The 23,675-nt window shown below is 42.9% G+C and overlaps 1 protein-coding gene across 6 annotated transcripts in view; it reads left to right on the forward strand.

Annotated features, from left to right (window-relative positions):
- Nucleotides 1-1,219: 1,219 nt before the first annotated feature.
- The window catches only part of lrp4 (low density lipoprotein receptor-related protein 4), an 83,994-nt gene continuing 61,538 nt past the window's right edge, over nucleotides 1,220-23,675 (forward strand). For 2 of the 6 annotated variants that reach the window (XM_077023114.1, XM_077023115.1), the window contains exon 1: nucleotides 1,222-1,516. In XM_077023114.1, coding sequence (XP_076879229.1) covers nucleotides 1,459-1,516 — 58 coding nt within the window. In that variant the 5' untranslated portion in view covers nucleotides 1,222-1,458. Of the gene's footprint in view, nucleotides 1,517-4,194; nucleotides 4,338-23,675 lie in introns of those variants that run through there. The other 4 variants (XM_077023119.1, XM_077023116.1, XM_077023118.1 and 1 more) reach the window with 4 other exon arrangements.

Genomic DNA, 23,675 nt, shown 5'->3' on the forward strand with positions numbered 1-23,675 from the left:
TAGATGTGAATTTGCTATGCCATATGTCCTAAGTGTGAATGTTTGTATGGCAGAGTTGATCATACATATGCTATATTTCATCTGCCCTCTCTGTCTGAAACACTGGCCCCCTGCACCGTGAAAACGTTTTCAAACTTAGTTTCTAAAATTGTAGGTCCTTTGCATTTTTAATGCATTTTAAACTACAGTTGCCCTGGATACACCTGAAAAAATTAGATCTCTTATCCGTGTAGTGTAACAATGCAAAATGCTCTCATATTTGTAGAGCAATAATAATGCAAAGTGATGGGATATCTGCCTGACCTTACACCCATGCAAATGTATGCCAAAAAAACATCACAGAGTTGACCAAAGATCATCTTTCAAAACAAGATGCAAGAATACAAGTCTTCCTTTTCGAAAGGATGCTTCATGAATGGCTTCTTTGTTGTTGGTTAAGGTGGCTGTAGGTATGGAGTTTGCCACCTTGGTAGTGTATTGGGTAAACAGGTTACAGTTCTGGCATACGAGGTGCCATCTTTGGCTGTGCTTACATAGAGCTCGTTAGTCTATTCATAGTTCACCTAAAGGCTTACTTGGAAAGTTATGCTCTTGTTCACCAGGTGGCCTCCTCTCCTTGTGTGTTACAGTAGAGGTAGAAGAGACACTGTGCTATGTTGGCTATGTCAGGACTTCTAAAGATTGCTGTAATACTTATCTTATACAGCATTCTGTGGTGGATCACACTAAATATGCCAATGTACATTACAGTACTTAGCATGTATAAGTACTCAGCCCCTGTGAGACTTCTAAAATGAATAAAGTGTAGCTAACGCCCTATGTCAACAGCCTTTCTGAAATCTATAAACTTATAATGTAATAAATGCAAGGTTTCCGCATGAGGCCCGTGCTGGTGCCACATATACAAATCTCTTTTCTGGTTTTATAAACTCTTATCCGACAAACATTCTACTGAATCTATTCCAGAATATAAAAGATGAAAATCCGGAAAGACAAAAGTTTTTTTATGCGCTAGGTAGACCATAGAATGCTCTATATTTCTGGAATACTTATTGTAGGTATTATGCCTAGGCAATTTCACAGTTAGAAAAGATTTTTGTCTGACTGAACGGACGTTTTCAGGTCCATTTCTCATTCCGAACTTCTATAGTCGAAAGAGAACTACCCCTTTAAGGCATTTGGTACGATCCGCTTCTCCTTTTGATCGTTTTCAGCATTGACTGTGGAGCACAACATGTTGAAGGCTCTGGCGGTGGAGTCGTAGTTTTGTGGTCTCTGCCGTGCGACTCTTTAGTTCAACTTGAATCGATTGGTAACTAAAGGAATTACCGGCAATACCAAACCATGCTATGAAATGAGTTAAAATCTAGTTTGCGTTGATTTGAAGGGTCGCCTTTTACACCGCAAATACATATATTTGCAGACATTTCGGCTAACGTCGGAGAGGTGCTCCTCAGGATGAAGCTTCTTGTGGTACTTTGTGCCACTCTTTTAACTTTATTGCTTCGCAGTCAAGGTAAGTTTTCAGGTTTCTTATAGTTTTATGTTAACTCGACCGCTCCACTGAGAATCAAACGTCGTGTGGAAACGCATACAAGTTTCATATCCATTGTGAGCTTGGTGTTGTGTTCCAAACTACTGCGGTCAGATCTATATAACAACCTGAAAGCGCAAAATCTTTTTGCTTATAATAATAATATTACTTGTCTTTTTGTCTTTTTAAAACCTACGCCTAAAGTCTAAAATAAGTTGCACACTGACAAACATACACCATAAATACTAGAGTATATATGAACAGTTTGCCAGTTTTAAGCTGTGAAACGTGGCTTTATATGAAGTTTCCTTATTTTCTGGTAATGTATCTCTGAATCTGAAACTCATTTTGCTTCTTTGCTTATATGTTGTCCGCTATTGTCAGATGTGCAGAAGAATCAGTTATAACTAACTTCTCTGTGAGGCTTAAGGCATAACTATCACGGAACCATAGGAAGCGTATCTGGTGTGTTTGAAGGCAAAAGCCTTTATTCACCTTCACCAACACTTATTTACAACATGTTAGAACAGCCGTCTAACGCGGGCTGGAATGCAGAGACCCAGACGAGACACTGATTACTGTCCCTGTAAAACGGGTCAGAACTACAGAACCACTCGAGCGGACACAGCCTGCAGAGATTCACGTAGCTACACCAATCTTTTCAACAGGATTAAAGGTTGCAGGACACATTGTTTCATTTCTTCTGATGGCATTTGCGAATATTTGTCAATATTATACGACGGGCGCCGAAACGATAACAATTGTCGATAACAATTACCCCAATAACCTTTGTACACGCGATTACAAGTGCTATGAATCATTTAATAGGCATTTTATAACAAATAGTTACATGATATTGGCTTCAGGTAACCCAGCTGTTCTTCCTGTGCCTTGTTTGGGCCAATCTCAATTTTAAAATAAACATATGTTCTTGTGGCAGCAGTCTTCTCCTAATGATCACTAAAGTGCTTAAGTGATTAAGGCTATCTTTGCAAAGCTAGAATGAATCAGAAAACGACGGGATGTAGACAGGACCGTAAATCAGTGATCTAAATTTGCGCAGAATTGGCGGAGTGCGTTGCCAGAGTAATTTGTTGGAAGATGTTTAAAGAATTTGGCATGTTGGTAGACATGGGACCGAAATGTATCCCGTTCACAGGCGTAGAAGTATGCTATTAACTTTGGCTTTCATGCATGTGGTTTTCTAACAATCATGTAATCCACCAGAAAATAGATGAGTTTTGCGTCATGGATGAGTAGGTTTTTACTGTTTGATAAACATGAGGGATAGACGATCCACGCCACGACTGCATTTGACGCCTGACGATCTAAGGCACTTTGTTCAATTTCTGTCTCCTGTTATTAGTTTATTACTTTTACAGCATACATGATCCAATTGGCTCTGCTGAATCTCCTGATGGGGTGTGTGTACGTGTGTGTGTGTATCCATGAAAAAGAGAAATGTTGGTGACAGCTGCTCCTGCGTGAGCTCATCAGCTAGAGCGTCACAGGAGTGTATGTTACTTCCCCTGACTGACAGCAGCTCGGTCACAATGCCAAAAAACAAAAGACTCATAGGAGCAGCTCCTGCCCTATGGCCCAGGAAATATTTGTAATCCTCTATATCTGGATTCATTAAGTTCACCGAGTGGATGAGTGAGGCAGGTTTGTGTAGATGAGGGCACTTTAATGTCTTTGCTCAGTGCACTTTACATGAGCTGTTTTCAGTCTCGCCACATGAATGTTGCCTTCATGCTGTTTTGACATTTCTATTCATAGGAGAGGCTGGCAGAGTTCTATACACTAGGGAACAGTGAGGAAATTAACTTCAATAATGTGCATCTTTGCAGGGCTTCCCTGTGGAATGACTGCATCAAATCCAGTTCCTCCTGTGTTTTGAACTAGGGTTTTTTTTTTTTTAATATTATACTCATAAAGGGCAGTCAATTTATAGCCATTTATTACCATTTGCCAAAGGTGTTATGCAAATGAGTAATTTGTGGGTTATTAGAAGAAAGGGGAGTGGAAGGTGAGCAGAGAAGAAGTTACATTTTAAAGACACTCGATCCCATTCAGAATGTGCACAAACGTGTATATGAGCTTGCGTGCGTGTGTTTGTGTGTCTGTGTGAATGTGTTTTGAGTTGGGGAAACATATATATGACCATATTTCTGGTATTATTATGTGTGTGTGTGTGTGTGTGTGTGTGTGTGTGTGTGTGTGTGTGTGTGTGTGTGTGTGTGTGTGTGTGTGTGTACACTAGTTAAGCTGGTTTGGCAGGTATTGTGCAGGGGGGTATACAGAGTCCATTTGATCCCTGTCTCATCATTACAGCTCTACAGACTGATGGCTGGTCATCCTCCAGGATATTGCAAAGTAAAAGCATTTTACCCAGTCACAGTCACAAGAAAATGTATTGTGGAAAAACCCTTTATTAAAATAAATAAATATTTCTTTAAACCGTTTTTATCTTATGAATGCACATCAAGCTATTCAGACTTGATTTTTATATCTGAGGCTGCTACACATCAATTGTCATTTTTTTCTTCATGACAGCAGTATTAATGCAGAAAAGTACATTTCTGTCTCTTTATTGTTACTAAATTATGCCGTTATCAGAAACCTTCTTTCTTTGAGCTTTAGCAGGTTCACCATGTTCTTGGCCCCTGGGGGGACACATGTCCGCGTAGGAGCATCCTCTCCTTGTGACCAAGGGATCACTGAAAGTCCATGGAAGAGAGCCCAGCCCCATTAGCTTGATGTGGCCTGTGCCCGCACTGGATTGTGGGTGTTTTCAGAGCAGGTAAAAACGGCTAGTAGATCTAGCATGTGCTGGAGAACTTTATTAGCATTTGCACTGTAGCCAACAGCAGTATATTGACTCATTTGTCCTATTTCCCTTGGCATATTAGACTATTTCTGTGTTGGTAGAGTGGAGAGCGTCTGGAGTCTGGGGGCAGTCTGTTAAACCAGATTAGTGGCTTTCAGTGGATAGGAGTTACATGTAAACTCGTAACATTGTCATAAGTGAGAGTGATCCAGCACCTCATTCCCTGGGTTGGGGGGGGGGGGGGGGTGTTAAAGCCCGATCATTATTGTGGTCGAGATTCTGTACTGAAACTTTGGCTAACCATAACCTTAAAAAATGCCAGTATTTCTGTCTCTGTGTAAAAGTCTAAGACTGAAATGAATGAGAGTCTTTCCTATAGTTAGGAGGGGTATGGGAGAGTGGAAATATTCGTGAGCTCTGAGAAGCTGTCTAACATCGTCCTGCAACAGGTGCTCTGGTTATATGGTGTCAGTTAGTTTTAGACCCAGCTACAATGAGCATTGTCAGCTGTGCGGGCCTGTGGCATCTGACTGTCAGATTGTAGCAGAAACCGCAGCACTGCTGCAGGAGGGTGCATGCATGTGCGTGTGTGTGTGTGTGTGCGCGACGGTGTGTGTGCGTGCGTACGTGCATGCATGTGTGTGTGCTTGAGAGAGAGACAAGGCAACAGACAGAGAGATGGAGTCAGGTGATGGCATCAAAAGTAAAAGGCCAAAAAGCAAGAGACTACAGGACACACACATGCGTGCACACACACACATAAATGAGTAGAACATGTTCTTAAAAATTGTTTTCAGAAACTTTATTGCATCTACACTCATACTTGGTGCGCATACACACTAGCAAATGAAGTACATTTGAATTTTGAGATACAATAATGTAAATTTTCATACAATAAGCATTTGTTAAGAAGAAAGCTTAAGGGTTTTGCCTTATGGCTATAGTATAGTGTGGTAGTACAATTAGAAGTTTGGGAATATCAGGATACTGAGTTACCTTCAACTTTTTCTTAGATCCAGAAGCCAGTCATAGGGCAAAATGGTGCCTCCCAGTTGCAGCAGACATGCTGAACCTGTAGAACTCTGGGATTTGGTAGGCCATGTTGACCAAATCCCAGGTCCAAACAAGTAAAATTTGAATTCATATCAGGTGACCATTATGCTTTTGAAATCTGTCTTTGTTTGCATTCGCGTTGAAATGGAGCCAGGACATTACTACCCCAGGAACAGCCTTCAGGATGAAAGAAATAAGAAACTCATGTTTATAAAGAAGAGAAGAGAGAGGACAGCCATGAACTCAGACATTCTGTATTTGAAAATAAGGAAATATTTGCATGGCATCCTTTTCAAATGCCATTTTGGTGATATTTGATAATTCTGTCAGATACCCTGTCATGCATATATACAAATGCATGTACACACACACATATTCTAGGACATGAATATCTAGGAGGATTGAAAGACTACTGTTGGTCATCCTTTATTTTCTGCTGTTACTGAATTCTTTATGAATTCTGAATTCTTTATGCTTTCTTGTGTGTGTTGGTTTGCACGGTTAGCTGAAAGATGCTGCCTTCTCTGGTTTCTTTCTCCTCAGAGGGGCATTGAGTAGTCCAGTTGTGCTACAAGCTCAATTATGATCTTATCCTCCCATCTGGTGGAGAATGAAGACGTAAGTGAATGATGCGACAAGTTGCGAGAGTGTTGCAGTCATATTTGGTGGCATTTTGAAGGCTTTTTTGTTGTAAAAAAGAGAAGGCAGGCATGCAACCCCTTATGGAATGTTCTGAACTGGAGTGAACATTCTGAACTGGAATGTTCTGATCTTACATATGGAATGTTCTTATCCTACTCTTTTTTTTTTCCCCATTCTTTATTTTCGTTCTTTATTTACTTTCTTCCATTCCATCCCCCTGTCTGACCCCCCTCTTTTTTCTCATCTTTTCTGCTGTCTCTCTGCCTTTGTCTGTCTGTGCCTAATGAGGCCAGTCACTGTGGTCCTCCCCTTGGTCAGACGCTCAGGCAGATAGGTTTGAACAGCTCAGCAAAAGTGAGGACAAAAGCGTCCGGAACTTGTGCCAAGGCCTCGACTCCCTCTGTCACTGGACGGGGACAGGCTGTCCCCAGGGGGCCTGTCCTCTGGCCGCCGGGCTCAGAGCAAGTATGAAGGATCAGTCATATCTGTGGTAGCTTCACCTGTGTAAATGGGGACCAAGTGTCTGTCCTTCATATATAGTAGGAGCCAACAAGAGTAAACTTGTGGGTTTTATGTTTTTCAGAGAGGTCAGTGAGCAGCATAGAGACAAAGACATAGACATGGTGAGATCATCATAGAGACAGAGACATGTAGACATGGTGAGATCATCATAGAGACAGAGACATGTAGACATGGTGAGATCATCATAGAGACATATAGACATGGTGAGATCATCATAGAGACATATAGACATGGTGAGATCATCATAGAGACATATAGACATGGTGAGATCATCATAGAGACATATAGACATGGTGAGATCATCATGGAGACAGAGACATGTAGACATGGTGAGATCATCATGGAGACAGAGACATATTAAGATCAGCCACTTGAAGAATCAGTTGTTCTCGCAACTATGTGATTGGCACCAAAAATATTAAAATAGGAACGTATTAGCTGGTGATTTCTGGTGTTCGTGTGAGACTTCTGGATTTGAAGCCATTTTACAATGAGGGAGGCATTTTTATTTACTGCCTGCATTGTTTTTGATTGACTCTCCCTCTCTCTCATTTTGTCTTTCTCGCATTCTCTATCAAATGCTTGCCTTAGCCTTGGCCTGGAAATCCCTCATTCGGTCATCCATGTCACGCTCCTCTTTCATTTCCCCCTTTTCCCCATTCTTTCTCTCATTCTCTCTATCAAATGTCTGTTTTTGCCTTGGCCTGGATTTCCCTCTCTTGGTCATCATCCATGTCACGTTCCACATTCTCCATCTCCCACCACCAACCACACACACACACACACACACACACACACACACACACACACACACACACACACTCACTCACACTGACACGCATCTCCTCACCGTCATGGACTAAACCAAGCATGGGGCCCCAGCAACAAGCTCCATTAAGAAAACAATGTGAGAACCCAATGGGCCCTTCAGGCTTGGGCCTTGAGTAGCAGCATGTCTGTTAAAAAGGCTGTGCTCTCTAATGAAGTCAGAGAATTCGAGTGCTATTCGGGATGGCTCCTTTCAACATTGCCAGTAGCTACAGAGTGTCAAAACAACCCCAGCCTCTGCCTCCTTCCCGCCGTCAGTGCAAGCGGTGGCTTTTGACCCACTGGAGGGCATGTTCTTCTTTTCTAGTAGAAGGCATTGAGAGAATACCCTCAATATCCCAGGGTAGTCCCGCCCCTGTGAAAAGAAGGCCAGAAACGCAGCCAATTAAAATGCCTTGTTTGGGAAGCATCCATCAAGTGTGTGTGAATCTAGATATGGGATTCCAGTGTTTGCTTTGTGTCTTGGTTTTATGTCTTTTATTCTCCCTATAAAAGTGATCGCGGCAGTTCTTGTTGTATGCTCCCAGAACTCGGACTTCAACGTAAACACACCGGCCAAAAAGCTCCACTCCGTGCCGTTTAAAAGTCCTAAGCAGAGCGTTCTGTCCAGCAGCACTGAGCCTTCTCTTTAAATGGTGTGGGAGCCCTGCGTGCACGGATGTAGCCCCGCACCATTAAAATGCCTCCAAAGCCCTTCGATGTTGTTCAGTCTGCTCTAGCTTTTCAGAGTCCCTCCTCTACTAACAACTCTCAAAGCTCTTGGAAACCCTCTTGACTCCGGGCTTTTGTTTAGCGTGGAGCGTGGCAGGCGTGAATGCCCAAAGCAACAGTATATCACTTGACCTGTCCACAGTCAGTCTGGCAGCACTAGAACACTGTAAATCTCACTTGGAGTTCCTCCTCCTCCTCCTCCTGTGTTTCCTCGAGCTGCTTTCCGCTAATGCAGCCAAAGAAAAAAAGGTGCGTTTATCATTTGTTATTGTGGAGTTAAGTGTATTTTGCAGGGGGAGATGGCCTGTTTTAAAGAACAATGCTTTCTTAGAGACAGAGCAACTGTACACTGATGTATGCTTTTCATCGTATTTATGTACTACATTTCATCGTAGTTATGAAATGTGAATTGAGATGAAAACCACAGGTAGATGAGTTTATGCGAGGCAGAATACATTGCCCCCCAGAGCTTAGTTCCTGGGAGAAGAATGGTTGCGTTTGAGGAACATCTAATAGGGAGGCTGAACAGGGTGGTGTGCTCCACAGACCAGCTCCCTCAATGACCTCTGAAATGTGCTTTCCAGTACTCTTCAGTGGGAACAGGTCTTCTCTTTCTGCTCTGCTCTTTAATAAATAGGCTTTAAAGGCCCCATCTCCCTTATAATTTATTTATTTTCCTTAGTGAGATCTGACCAGAAATGGCTAGGTTCCATATTTCCAGTTACTTCAAATTAACCGGATTAAAAGTATTCTTTAATCTAAAAAAGAAAAAAAAAGCGGGAAATCGTTTATGCTTCCTGTTTGGTTTGCGCTGTGTCCTGTCTCTGCATCATGTATTAATGATCTAAATGTCGTGATGGAGGCAGAGCAAATTTGGACGGTGACATCACACCGCTATACGGCTGCCACGTGTTCATGTGGGGAATAGCTTAATTTCCTGGAAGAGGGAGGCTGGGGGTGGGACGGCCCCTCACGGTGTTCAGCTCTGGCCTGGCTCGATGAATGGAACGACATGGGCAATGCCAGGACATCCGTTTACCACGTTCACCTAAATATGCTAATGTGGTCAGAGAGGTGCAGTGGGGCCCAGTTAGTATGACTGTAATTGGTCATTTCTGATTAGCAAAATCAAAGGTTTGCTTTTTTTCTGGTTTTATTCATGCAGAATTTTGAAGCTACATAATGGTCACATCTCATATGACCAATGCATTTCACATTTTCAAACTTTTTTATTATTTTATTTTTTTACATAAGCTTCTGCAGTCATTGTTGTAGACAAAGCAGGACTGAATATGTCCTGGAAAACAGTTTACATCAAGTCATTTAATATTTGAAACATTTGATTTTTGATTTTTATAATTGGCAGTAAATAGATAAAAGATTTTAGGTGATATGTATAACTCAAACGCCTGGTTTTATTTAGGGGCATTCTTATTCAGATCATTCTTGGTCATATTGCACTGTAAAAAATATCACACATATGGACTTGTTAAAGCCTGTGCTCTTCTGTATCCATCTCCAGATGAGTGGAGTGGCCTGTCAGAGTTTGGCCCTGCCTTTGAGATTTTGCCCAGGTGTTTGCCTGAGGGGCCGGACGAATTCTCTTAATCAGAACCAACCATGCCCACAAAGCCGGAAATGACCAGTTTGAGCTGTACGCTAGAGTTGGGCTGATGTCACCGGCCGCCCTGACCCCCAGCCAGCCCCACCCAGACTTGTTTTGGTACACATGGTGCTTAGATTAACTTGGGGCCAGTGAGTCTTAAAGCAAGTCTGCTCTGAAAAGACCTAGCTCTCCAGTTGAAGGAAGCCATGACCATGCTTCTACATGCTGGAGCTCATAGCATTCATAGTGGAGATGTGTGTGTGTGTGTGTGTGTGTGTGTGTGTGTGTGTGTGTGTGTGTGTGTGTGTGTGTGTGTGTGTGTGTGTGGAGGTAAGCTTTGTTCCTGCTCCATGCTCTGTCACACCTCCACGTGAAGGATGATGTGGTTAAGTGGTTGTTGGGCTGGAGCCATTTTGTGATTTTGGTAATAAGCTGAATTACATGCCAGCTGCCTCATTTCTTGTTAGTGTAAGTCTGGCTACTGGGATTTGGGGTCATGGGTCAATCGGCACCAAATGTAACAATGATTTTACATGCAGGAGGCTATCTGTCTGCAGCATTAAATGAAAATATGGACATGTGTGTATGCAGTTGTGCTCCTGCTTGCTCGAACAGAGGAAGACTCTCAGGAGGAAGGCTCTTGTCTGGCTTTCCTTGCTTTTGATGAGTTAACCTTGATGTCCACCTTGATGTTGCGCTTGTATGAATAGATGAAAATGAAAACCATGCAATCTGATTTGGACCAAATCCTTTGAGAGTGTGCATGGCATCAGTGTTTGGTGCTTGGGTCTGGGCCCTGTGAGACCCTTGTGCTGTGATCGGATCGGCAGCAAGGGGATCTATCTGAGGACTGATGGAGTAGAGTGGAGGAACGACTTTGACCATCCGTGGTGATGACGGGCCACTGCTGAGTCTCGCTGTGGATCTGAAAGTGAAGCCGGGTGAGCCGGGGATTTGGACTGGAGCACTGTGAATGCATCCTAGCTCTCAGTGACCCTGTTGCAGAAACCCTGAAACGCACGAGTAATGTGTGTGTGTGTGTGCACGCGCGCCTTTCTGTAGGCCTATGTCTCTCTGGGTGAATGCACAGATCTTTATCCGTGTGTGTGTGTGACAGGTGCCTGGCTCTGTTCAGTTGCTGGGCAGTTGTAGCAGTAGCCAGAAGAAAAGGGTTTCATCTGGCGCCTGGCGCCTGTGGTCAGATATTTCCACTTGGCACTGCTCCATCCGCCCTCCCTTTTCATAAAGCATGATTGGCACTAAATCTTACCTTCTATAAACTCATCAAGTGTTCACACACAGGCGCGCGCGTGCGCGCGCACACACACACACACACACACACACACACACACACACACACACACACACACAGCTTTGGAAATTTTAGGCACGGGTGTTACTTAAGCTCATTTCAGTTGGGTCTTGTTCCTGGCCTAATGCCTTTTGCCCTGGAAGCAGCTGATTGATTGGGCTCCTCTCTGTAATGTCCACCCTGCTCATCCAGTTGACCTTGTCTTTCTCAGTTCTGCCCTTTATGGCTGTAACAAACTCCTGCGTTTTTGACCAGCAGAGATTTTAGGTTTTACATGACACACTTTCATGGTGTAATCTGTTTCTCTCCCCCTCTCACACACACACATACACACACACACTATTATTCCATTTGAATTAGTGTGAATGTTTACTCTTCACTCCTATAATGAGTGAAGGCTCATCTGAGACGGGGGAAGGTCATGCGCGTATGTCACCGTGTGCACATGTTCTGATACATGTATAGTGTTTTCCATAGTAGGAGTGACACTGCTGCTCAGCACGGAATGAATCATCTGAACGCTAACAAATCTTTGAATCAGCACGGAATGAATCATCTGAACGCTAACAAATCTTTGAATCAGCACGGAATGAATCATCGGAACGCTAACAAATCTTTGAATCAGCACGGAATGAATCATCTGAACGCAAGTCTTTGTTATCTATAGGTTTGAGGCCCCAGTGTGTCCCGAACTCCCAACTACAGTATAATCCTGTCACAATCCATTTCTTAAAGTACATTCCCTATTTATAGCTACAACAGAACTTTCCACTGGAAAGCGATACTCTGAAACACCACAGATTTGCTATTCAGGGATGTGACATTTCCATATCATGGCAATTAACAGAAATTGAATTTATATTTTTGTTCCTTACTGAGCTCACTGCATTCAAGTTCTTTATTTACATCCAGACATTTATATTGTACATATATTAGCATTTTAGAAGTGCAGGCAATTGACTGGCTGTCAGGAGCTTCTAGTTGCTCTAGTTTAAACCTACAGGGAAAAGCTGTGTTCTGGAAGCCTGTAGTGTCCTGATCATGATACAGCTATATAATCCTGCAACAACTTGTTTCCTAAAGTACTTTTTTACATATTGACAAATATGACAATACTACAAGTTTATTGTGCATTGATCCACAGTGGCTAGCCGGGCCAAGCTGGATCCTGTAGTCCTCGCTCTGCCCCGCTCTGTCCCATCACACTTACACTGTAGTCATAATGAGTTGCAGTACACAAAGGTTCAGGACATCAGCTTGTTGTCTCCTCAGGATGTGTAGTTGTGGTGGTGAGCATTCCCTTTTATTTATTTCTTTATCTTTTTGGCATGAAGATGTACTTTTCGTTTGAATCAAAACAATTTAATTTAAACATCATTACTAAACTGGGCTATGTTTATAATCATTTGTGATGGGAACGGCCCAGACCGTGGAGCGCAGAAGGGCTCCGGGAGCCACAGAGACCAGAACCACGGAGACCAGAGGGCGGCGCAGGCATGGGGTCAGCCGTCGCACGGCTTCTGGACAGCAGAGCTAAAGATCAAACAAACCCGCTGGCGTACGCACAGTGCTCTCATTCAGAGTCCCATGAAGACGGCGTCTCTTGCATGCGAGCCTGGGGGGGGAGGAATCCCAGTAATGATGAGCTTGGGTGGGGAGGCTGCTATCTCCCAGCACGCCTACAGGCACAACCCCTAGTCTCATGACTGCTTGGTGTGCCTCTGGTTCAGAAGGCCTACGGCACTCTGAGTTGATGTTGAACCCATGTTACTAGGCCCATGATCCTGTGCTGCTTCAGCACTAATAGGTTTCTAGCTGTGAATTTTAATGTGTGTGTGTGTGTGTGTGTGTGTGTGTGTGTGTTCCCAGTGTCTGTTATCAAGTCTTCTCATTGTTTGTAAGGGGATTTTTGTTTTTGTTGCCAAGGTCAGGCCAAATGTTTGACTAATAATAATGACTCACTGCTGACTAAAATATTTTATCCATCTGAGCATTGATTATTCTCTTATAATAAACTCTCTAATAGCTTTAATTAAGCCTGGGGCCTTTGTTACTACACTTCATGAAAGGTTGACATTTTTAACATGTGTGGGCCTTATTGAACTCGTGTCATCAAATGCATGCATACATCTGACCATGACAAAATGGTCATCAAACTGTAAATGGCAATGACCATTGATGCATTTTATTTAGAAGTAGCAATGAAGGACACAACAACAGGCTACCATGCTCCTGTATCTGTTTGACACTTCATAGCTGCTTGTCTTCTTGGGAATTTGTCCCATTCCACTGTAATAACCCAAAGTATTTTTTATTGTCTGTTGTCTTTTCAACGTTTGCTGAATTGTGCTGGATGCTTAAACATGCCCAGAAAAAAAGTCTACCTTCGTTCTGTGGTCGTGTTTGGATGGAAGTTTCTTCAGAGCTTCTGGTCTCCATGTCTTTCTCTTTCACTTGCTCTGTGTCCATAAGCTTAATCTCCCATGACGCAGAGACACATTTTATAAAATAGTGTGGAGCTGCTCCCCTGTGGAGCTGCAGTCAGCAAGCTTCTTGTGCATCGCGCTGTCGCCTTGTTAAAGTTTATCGGCCCGATGCCCAGACGTTTAGGGGGGGGGGGGGGGGCGATACAGGCCTGATATGGGATGTGAATGTTATCTGTCAGACTGCTCTTCAAAGTTTCTTTCTGCTTGAGGGAAGAGTGTTACATTTGGAGTCCAGCATGGCTACGCCCCCATGCAGGCTGGTCCAATGGGACAACTGCTGGACTGGAGCTGGGACCCAGGTCAGGCCGCATGCCCTGTGCTGGTCTCTCAAGGCCTTCAAAAAGGGTACGCTCTGAGTTTCTCTGATCTCATGGAGGCGAGACTAACGTATTCATTGAGCACCAAGCTATTACAGAAGAGCAGCTAGGCCTCTAGCCTTCTCTAATTAATACTGTTGACTTGTACTTTGTTAACGGTTCAAAGAAGTTATATGTACATCACTTTTTAATTGCAGGTGTTGTCACAGAGCAAATTTACAGAAATCAGTGTAGATCAGTTGTTCTTTCAAGTTAGTTACATTTATCTTTGGTTGGTTTTTATTAGTTTATTAGGCTCTCTCCTCTCACCAGTTTAAAAGTCATATTGTTCTCTCATCAGAGTTTGCACCATTACGGGTTGAGAGAGTGACCTTCAAAAATCCCCCTCTGATCTTGGTACACAGTTGTGGCCATTGTGCTCAGCTAATGATCAGATAGATCCCTCCATTTCTTGCGTCTCTCTCAATTCTCTTAAAGGCTTTATAAAGTTAGGAAATGGCTGCTCAAAACAGGAAATAACTTACAGGTCATTGAATGTGAGGTGAAGGGTCACTCCTGGGTCAATCCAATCATAAATTGTTTGACCCTGTGCCTCCTTTTTCTCCTAATGGAGTTTGTCTTTTGATGGTTAGTCTGTTCATACACAAAGGGTGTTTTTAAAGTCTCTCAGTTTAAAGCTATTTTGGACCTCACTCTTGACAGCTGAAGTTTTCAGTTGTAGACTGTATCTCTGCCTCTAGTTGTGTAGAGGGATCAGAGATGCTTTATCAGAAAGGGGTGTTGGTGCCCCATTTAACACCCCTGCACCCCACCCTAGGCAGGGGACCACACTTCAGCTGTATGGTTGGACAGCTGGCTGGAGAGACAGGCTGAATGCAAGCCATTTTGACCACATTGTCTGCGTTTTGGCTCTCCTGGGGAAACGACCCAAAAACTCCACCCACCCCCATTTTTTACTCTGCTCAGTCCTGTCAGCAACTCTCCCCACAGTCAATAGGGGAAGTCCCTTCTGGGACCCCCTCACGCTGGACCTCTGTTTGAACACCGCCTTCCTAGAGGACCCCAGCTCTGTGCTCTTTTGTCCCCCTGCAAATAAGATCAGAGTTTTATTCCCTCCGCTCTTGTGCCGACAGACACCCCAAACTCTCTGAGTTTGAGTAATGGGCTTTGGCAGCCCTATCGATCATGGCTCCAACCTGCCCCCAATAGCTGTAGCTCTTTCCCCTGAGGCAGCAGATTGGAGGAGGTCTTACTGGCAACCCGATTGGGCCCCTAAAATACATGAAAATCAGTGGCACTGGTCTTTAGACAGACATAGAGTCCCACACCTGCAGGACAGACGCAGCCAACCGTCTCTCAGAAGACTACTTATCATGCAACTATTCCTCTCTCATTTAAACATTTACATGTGAAATATTTATTGTCTTTTTAATATTAGCTAATGTAGCTACAACTACTGTTCATTTGTTGAATTGGTAATTTTGGATGTAGAATAAAGCATTCGTTGATTGCATTTATTGATGTTAAAATATTCTTTGCTTACACATTCTCTGCACGAATAACACTACTGGCTCTCTGTTCAACCAACCAGGGTCACCATCATGCAGATGGGCTGCCCTGAAACAACCAAAGTAACAGAAAGCAGAGAGGAGTTCAAGCTCTTCGTTTCTGAAGCGCTCACGATATTGCTCAGCATTTATGCTGGACCACTCCAGACTCACAAGAAGTACTATACTGTTAGAAAAGGTTTCGATGATTTATGGTGCTTTTCAGCTCAACGTTCAAGCTCTGTTTTAACAACCTCATGAGCTGTGACTTCAGGCCAAGTGGCATTTACGCCGCTGCCAAGTGTGAGTGACAAGAAGTCTGGGGGCTGGGCAGTATTTGTGAGCAGAGCTGTGCATCCTGTTCAACTGTATCCTTGATTGACAGTTTGGGGGGAGGACTCTGGGCAGGTTATCATATGGGGATTATTAGGAGGGGCTCTGAGTAGGAAACCAATCTTTTGCGGTAAGCCTGATTATGCCCCCCCCCCTTCCCCCCAGCCCTGAGTGCCAGTAGTGATGTCGATGTGGGATTGGTGCTGTAAGTAATTGTCAGAGATTATGTTAAAGGCATAAGGAAAGTTTTTGCCTTTGCATGTCTCTCCGTAAACCTTCCTTTCATCAGCTTTACTGTGTGTGGATATCATGTGTCAGTGTTTGATTCTGTTTGTGTAGGAGTACTGATTGCCTTATTTACAAGATTGAAAAGATGACTTTGAAAATGTGTTCTTGCTATTATTGTTTACCCATTGTCCCAACTTGTTGTCATTGGTCATGACGCAATCAGATTTTTTTCTTTATTCATGTTTAACTGAAGTTTTACTCCATGTTCAAAATTTTCCACATGGTAAAGTCGGTAAAATTAAAAAATTATACATTGCAAACAAAAGGTATGCCTTTTGCCAAAAGCTAGCCTATGTCTTTTAGCTTTTTAATGCTCAATTTTCTCAACAATTTTCTTTTCTGCTTCTGGTTTTCCTTTATTTTTAAAGAAGGGGTGTGATGTGATGAGCGGACTCTAATGAAGGCCACATGTTTTCATCATGTCTGTATTTGATAATATTGTTTAAAAATTATTTAAATACTGACATTTTTTTTCCATATAGTGTAAGCCTATACAGTCTTTTTTTATTATCTGTAATTTATATTTCTGTCTCTGATATATTGAACTTTCCTCTCTTGCACACTAATATAACAGAAACACTGCAGTCTAAGCCATTTCATCAAAGTGGATGGATATACATATATTATGTACATGAATTATGCCTCCAGTCATATTCATTTATTAGAACGTTAACTAAATCCTAGATAAAAGGTGTGGGCAAAATTAAACATCTAATTTTTTAAATCTGAGGACAGCTTAGAATTAGATTTTATGTTTTTCTGTATTGTGCAAGTTGATTTCTATAACACATTATGGAATTATAATTGATTTAGATATAAAAATGTAAATTATGAAGTAGAACAATAATTCTTGGGTAAATAGACACTGGTTCATTAATTTTTATTTACTTATTTTTTGCACCGTAACACAGACGTGTGCAGATAATATTGAGATGATGCAACTTTTAGATGTAATAATAATATGCGTATATTTTATATATTTATATAGCACTTTCTAAAGCGAGAGGGGCTGATTGTTTTCAAGATTGAAATTAATTAACTAGAATAAATGAAAACTAAAAGTATAGGATGAAAAAATAGAAATGGGACTCCCTAGATTTGCATAGACACATAGATTTTAACCCCTGAGTGGTGTCCTGGCTCCAGGGTAAGACCCGTGCGTGGTGTCCTGGCTCCAGGGTCAGACCCGTGCGTGGTGTCTGGTGTCTGAGCCCAGAGAGTGTGAGGCACGTAGGCTAATCCCCGTTACAGTCCCCTTTACACATGAGCCTATAGTTTGGAGCCAGAAGTGCACCTGTTCGCATTCCTACGTCTTCCAGCACAGGGATTTTGTCCAAAGCAAATCTTCACATGTCACGTCAAGGTCTTCAATGGCAGGAACTGACGAGAACTGATATCTCTGGAAAAAAAAAATCCCAAATATTGGTATTGGATTAATAGTGAATATAAAGAACATGAGTGCTTCATACTCACTTTGACTTTGATTTGACTCTAAGCAGAAAGTTTGACAGCAGAATAACTCATTGCCATGTGCTTTTGAGTGGTGTGCTGCTTTCTGAAGGTCTTTATTATAACTTTTGTTTAGAGGCTCTGTGGTGAATAGACCCATCTCTGACTCTGTCAATGTTTTGTCATGAAATGCTGGCATTTCCTACCTCCAACAGCCAGTCAATCAATCTCCTTCTGTCCTTCATCCTTTTATGTAGCTCAGGTTTTCTCCAAGGTGAAGGAGACCAGTGAATGGCGGCATAAATAAGGAGAAAGTTCCACTACGTTTTTTTAAATAGCATGTTTAACTGCAGCTCTTTCTGGCCATGCCTTCTTTTGTAGGGCCCCCAGCACCCCTGCTGGGCATTGTGGGAGAAGCTCTCCTCAGTGGGGGCTTGTGGGAAAGGCCGTGGGCTCACTCATCACGGTTGACAAAATCAATGGAATGGCTCACAAACGGGGACCCCAGGAATCTGCCTGCCTCTGGGGCAGGAGAGGGGAGAGTGTTCTCAGCAAGGACAACTACTCCTACCGCAAGGGGGGGGAAGTCCAGTGTTTTAAACTTTTATGACCAAAGAGATGTTAATCATGTATGTGAATATTTCCAAGCCAGCTCTTACCCATAATGCACTGTACCCACACTTAGTGTGTGTGTATGGGTGGGGTGGGGGTGGTGGGTTAAAGGCCAGTAGTTGTTGGTTAGTGTGTTTGTGTTGTTGCTGCTGTTGTTGGTTTAAAGCTTGTGAGTTTATTGATGTGCTGATTGAGTTGTGTTGATTGGCTCTGCCTGCTCCCTCTTAGGGAAGCGTTCATCTCCTTCAGTTAGATCATGTGACCTTGGTGGTACCATATTCACCAAGTTCCAGCATCGCAATGTCCATTGTTCGAGTTGAAGACCTGCGTTAACCTTTCCATGTATGAGTAATCAGATCTTGTCAGCTAATAGTAGTCATGGTAGTCATGTGCCCGAGCAGATGTCAGCGTGGGCACCTTGGCTGTGTGCTCAGGCTACTTCGCTGTAATGCAGTAGCACTCTGGAGTTGAGAATGTGTATCAGCAGGTGGTGCTACTGAGGGTGGGTGCATGTGTGGGTTTGTGTCTGTTTGTGTGTGTGTGTGGGTGGGTGGGTGGGTGGGTGTGTGTGTGGCCATATACTCTTCCGTTGCAGTAACACACTGGTGTGACCTAACTCTATCTCAAGTTCATTGTCAGTAGTAGTTCCGGCAAAAGTGTGTTTGTGAGTGCGGGGGGGGGGGTATAATTAAAGACCCTTGAGTGAGGAGGCCCTCTCTCTGTTAGATGGATTTCAGCCCCTTTAAACCCCACCCTGTAATCCCTTCTGGAACAAGCAAAGTGGGCTTTTGAGGCTGTAATAGGAGAAGGCCAGAGAGGGAGAAAGGAGGGGGCAAAGCTATTTTAGCCGTAGTGGAGCAATAGCTGCCTAATTAATCACATCCAAACTCTCGCGTAGGAAACAGCGTATACACACGTACAGTAGAACAGTGGCACTGCACCGAGAGTTCCCACCTCCCCCCGCCTGTGCTGGGCTTTGTAAACTCATTTGAAGTGAGCCTGCTGCTGAGGATGACGTCTGCAGTTTGGCAAATCAAGGCATGCTGGAACGAGACTCTTTTTGAAGCTTGTTTAAAATGTTGTAGTTCTCTTGTAGTGCAGTGTTGCATGCAAGTCGTTTTACTGGGTTAAATGAAATGTCATTCAGGACATTATGATGAAAGGTCTTGCCTTAAGCAAGCTAATGTCAAAAAGAAAATTAAGGAAGTATTGCGTTTTTTTTTTTTCATTTTTGGTGACAGTTTAATATGCTGCCTAAATATAATATGACATTTGGGATGAACCATGACTAATGATGTCATTCTGCTTTGATCACAGGATGAAGAGAGTAAATCTGATATTGCATCTTCCAAAACTTGCATGTGTGTTTATACTTGACCCAGAAGGAAAATATCACATCCACAGTAAAAGGCATTTATACTAAACATGCACATTCTAGGTGTGACACTTTCTGTTTTTTTGTTCACATTCTGTTGTTTTTTTCTTTCTTTCTTCATCCCAAAACCTGTTGATTCAGCTTTATAGATACATTTGGTTGAGCATTAGTTCACATTTGACCTTTCCTTAACCATGGTCCACAGTTCTCTCTGCCTCTGTGTGTGTGTGTGTGTGTGTGTGTGTGTGTGTGTGTGTGTGTGTGTGTGTGTGTGTGTGTGTGTGTGTGTGTGTGTGTGTGTGTGTGTGTGTGTGTGTGTGTGTGTGTGTGTGTGTGTGTGTGTGTGTGGTTTGCATTGGCATTGAACAAGAAGGCTGTTGTTTGACAGCAGTGCAATACGATTTTTAATTGATGTTTTTATAATACTGAAACAGGTCCATTATGATTGTCACTCTTTGATTTGCATACGAGTTCATAATGCAACCAGAGCGTGAAGTATCAAATGGGTCATTGCAGCTTCTAGCAGAAACCTGCGACCAATGAATCCATCTGACACTGTTTGTGTCGCAGTGTTCTAATCGCATCAAAGCTCCATTGGCATGTGAGCAGCATCAAGGCTCAGTAGGCTGTGTGAATCTGAATCCTACATCTTCAGACTGAAAAGCCTCATCACATGTCGTTTCATCATCTCCTCTACTGCCTCCTCCATCTCTGTGCTTTCTGTGAGCCAGATGGTCGGTCTCTCTCTCTCTCTCTCTCTCTCTCTCTCTCTCTCTCTCTCCCTCTCTTCTGGAACTGAAAGAGCTGGAGATGGTTGATCTCTCACTGGAGCTGGAGGAGCCAGATATTGTTTATCTCTCCTGGAATGGTAGAAGCTCAGGGTGGTTGGTTCTTCTCTGGTGTTGAAGGAAGCATATAGTGTTTATCCCTTTCAGTAGTTGGAGGACTGTGGAGTGGGTGGGTAACCCAGCTAAATACCTGTATGGAAAATGAGGTGATGTGTTTGCTTTTTAAAAAAGGGTCACATGGTGGAAATGAAGAGGACTGTATTATCTTTACGAAACATGTTCAATGTCCATGTAATTTCACTATGGCCGGAAATCTCTTCGGGCCCACAGTCCTGTGTATTGCGTTCTCTCTGCACGGTTGTGCACTTTAATTATTTTTTTTTTTATGATGTCACATTTCCCGTTTCAAGATATCCTGCTGTGAACAGGCAATTCATCGGGAAAGAGAAAGAAGCCTCTCTTGATGCAGCACCAAAAATAAATTGGTTGGAAATTAAGAATGCACTCGTACTTTGAAAGGCGACGGAAATTTGCCTCGCATTTGCCGTTTTTTGTTTTTGTTGTTATTGTTGTTTTCCCATGAAATGGCAATTATAGGACAGTTGATCAGTTGCTTAATTACTGTGCACTTGAAACCCAGCCCCTTTTGCTTCCCAGAATACCTGCCTGCTTAGCGGTGTCGGGGGAGGACAACACTTTGCAGGGAAGAGCGAGGTTATTTGTAGCTTCAGCTCTGCCCTCAGATTTATCTGCGCGTTGCTAAGACACGTCAGTCGCCGTGTCTTTTCTCGCCTTGTTGCGCAGAGATACAAGAGCTGTTTTTCTTTCATCTCCAAAGCACCCCCCCCCACTCCTTCACCATTACCGCCCACAACCCTGTCCTGTTTTTCAGAGGGAAGGATTCTTTCTGAGTCTTTCTGATTCTGGTTTAATCAGAGTTTAATCTGAGCTGTTGGTGGTCTCTCGTGATCTCTCGTGATGGTGGTAACGAACGCATTTAGATTCCATAACTGAGCAGAAGTCTGCTCCTTCACTTCCTGTCCTTTTGATCACATCACATCCTTTTAAGTATGGAGACTTGTAGCTGAGGATGAAAAAAAATGACTGTGGATCAAATCATTCTCGAGCATTTCATAAACATGCCTTTCTGAATATTAATAAAATGTCCGTGGTGATTATTTGTCTGATTGTTCATTCGTAACTGGGTGTTGTCTGGACTTGTGCATTGTGGACTGGATGTGGGGTTTGAGGTTAAAGGACAGAGGACTCATTTCACATGACTTCTGTGTTCCCCTGCTCCATTCTGAAGGACATTGCTAATTATAGCATGGGAGAGTCAGGAGATTGAGCCCATCATGGACCATCAACACACAGCTGAGGGACATGATGATTGTGACTCAGAACTGGACCTTCAACACACAGCTGAGGGACATGATGATTGTGACTCAGAACTGGACCTTCAACACACAGCTGAGGGACATGATGATTGTGGCTCAGAACTGGACCTTCAACACACAGCTGAGGGACATGATGATTGTGGCTCAGAACTGGACCTTCAACACACAGCTGAGGGACATGATGATTGTGGCTCAGAACTGGACCTTCAACACACAGCTGAGGGACATGATGATTGTGGCTCAGAACTGGACCTTCAACACACAGCTGAGGGACATGATGATTGTGGATGATGAATCTGCAAAACGGCTTTTTGGGAGGCTGATATCTTGCATAAACGTATGTATTTGCAGTGCCTTGTGGCCCGTGTGGGTAAGTTGCTCCATCTGATTATGGGCAGTCTGCCATGGCTGGTGAGGGTACTGCAGGCCTGCACTGGCACATGGCTGTTCCTGACCAGCCTCCGCTACTGATGTTTGCTGAGGTGCCCTGAACAGCAGGCCTCTGTTGAGCTGCGAGCCACTGTCTTTTACTTTCTGTTGTTTCAAAGTCTGAATCTGAAATGGATTCAAATGAAATATTGTTTTTTCTCCACTCCAGAGACTTTTATTCTCCTTGTATCCAGCTCAATGGAAACTCATGTACCCAGGCAATTGGAATATCCACTTTAAGGACAAGTATTACAAGGAAGAGAGTCCTTAGCTTCCTTTTATTTCTCAACTGAGAGCCTCTGCAGCAGTGACGAATGAGGAGCCAGAATGAACTGAAAGGCGTCTGAGACTGCTCTCTCAGCGACAGACTGTCAGCAGTGTTGGCAAATGTATCTGGCTTGCTCTGATGCTGTTTGGAGGGGTCTGCAGTTCAGACTGATGCCTCACTCTGTTTTATACTTGCCTTGATGGATGAGTTCATATTTAATATTGACTAAAACACGCATTATCATTATCGATTGTAGGTCTCCCCCGGCTCTGAGTGCAGTTAATGTAATGTCTCTGAGTTTCTCCTGTAGTGATCTTCAGTTTGTCTTGTCTTCCTCTTCTAGTCTCCTTTTTTATTTTTCTCTTTCTCACTCCCTTTTTCAGAACTGTAGCATGGATATGAACAGAACCTGTATGATCTTTCATTGGTGTAGTTTTGTATACTTTCCAGCTGGTTTTCTTTAATCTTTAATGCTGTATTTTATTTTCCCACAGTGCATTTTATTTTTCTTTAACATAATTAGTGCACAGTGGGTGGATAAAATATCAAATATCAGCTCAACGTTTAATAATGCCCAGAATAACACTGATTTGGTACAAGCTTAGGAGAAAGCAAATTTAATATCACTAAACTTTAATATCACTAAACTGAGATTTAGGGTCTTATTCCTTTCTCTCCATAAAATGTTTTATGCACAATTGACCTTTGAAGGCGTTTAATTTCCCCTCTTTTCTACCCAGTAAAGGAGAAGGACAGAGGGTGCAATGAAGGCAGAGAGAATTGGGACATTTGTAGTTGGTAAGTGGTATTGGACAAGAGCTTTCTTGTTGTACCAAACACTAATTTTAGTGTATTAGAGATTCTCTGCAGGCTGATCACAACATAGTGGTCGCAATGCAAACCACCCAGATATGCATAGTTGGCATTATAAATGCAATGCAACACATTCCAAGGATCCTTCATTTCAGAAGGCACTACATTTATTGTAGCTTCTTTGTAATTGGCACAGCTCGCATGTCCAGCACCATTCAGAAATGTCTAAAACCTTTTGTTCTATTTCAATCAAGCTGATAATTGAAATCTACTTTAGTAGCACTTTTTATACTGATTGTCTATTTTTAGCTCGGTTGAGTTTTAATACGTTACTTTGATGTTTCGGCACACTTGTGCCAGTAACAAAAGGCTTTTCATGCCTGTGCTAAGAATGGTCTCACCACTAGCCCTGGGATCTCCTGCTAACTCCCAATCCCTCTCTTCACGGGGAGCTTCAGAACATTTGACCACTCCTGGTTTTTGGATCTCCTATTTTTAAAAGGAGTCACGGGGGGAGGAGAATCAGGAAGATAGT

The sequence above is a fragment of the Brachyhypopomus gauderio genome, chromosome 12 (genome assembly GCF_052324685.1).
Source record: "Brachyhypopomus gauderio isolate BG-103 chromosome 12, BGAUD_0.2, whole genome shotgun sequence".
Lineage (NCBI taxonomy): Eukaryota > Metazoa > Chordata > Actinopteri > Gymnotiformes > Hypopomidae > Brachyhypopomus > Brachyhypopomus gauderio.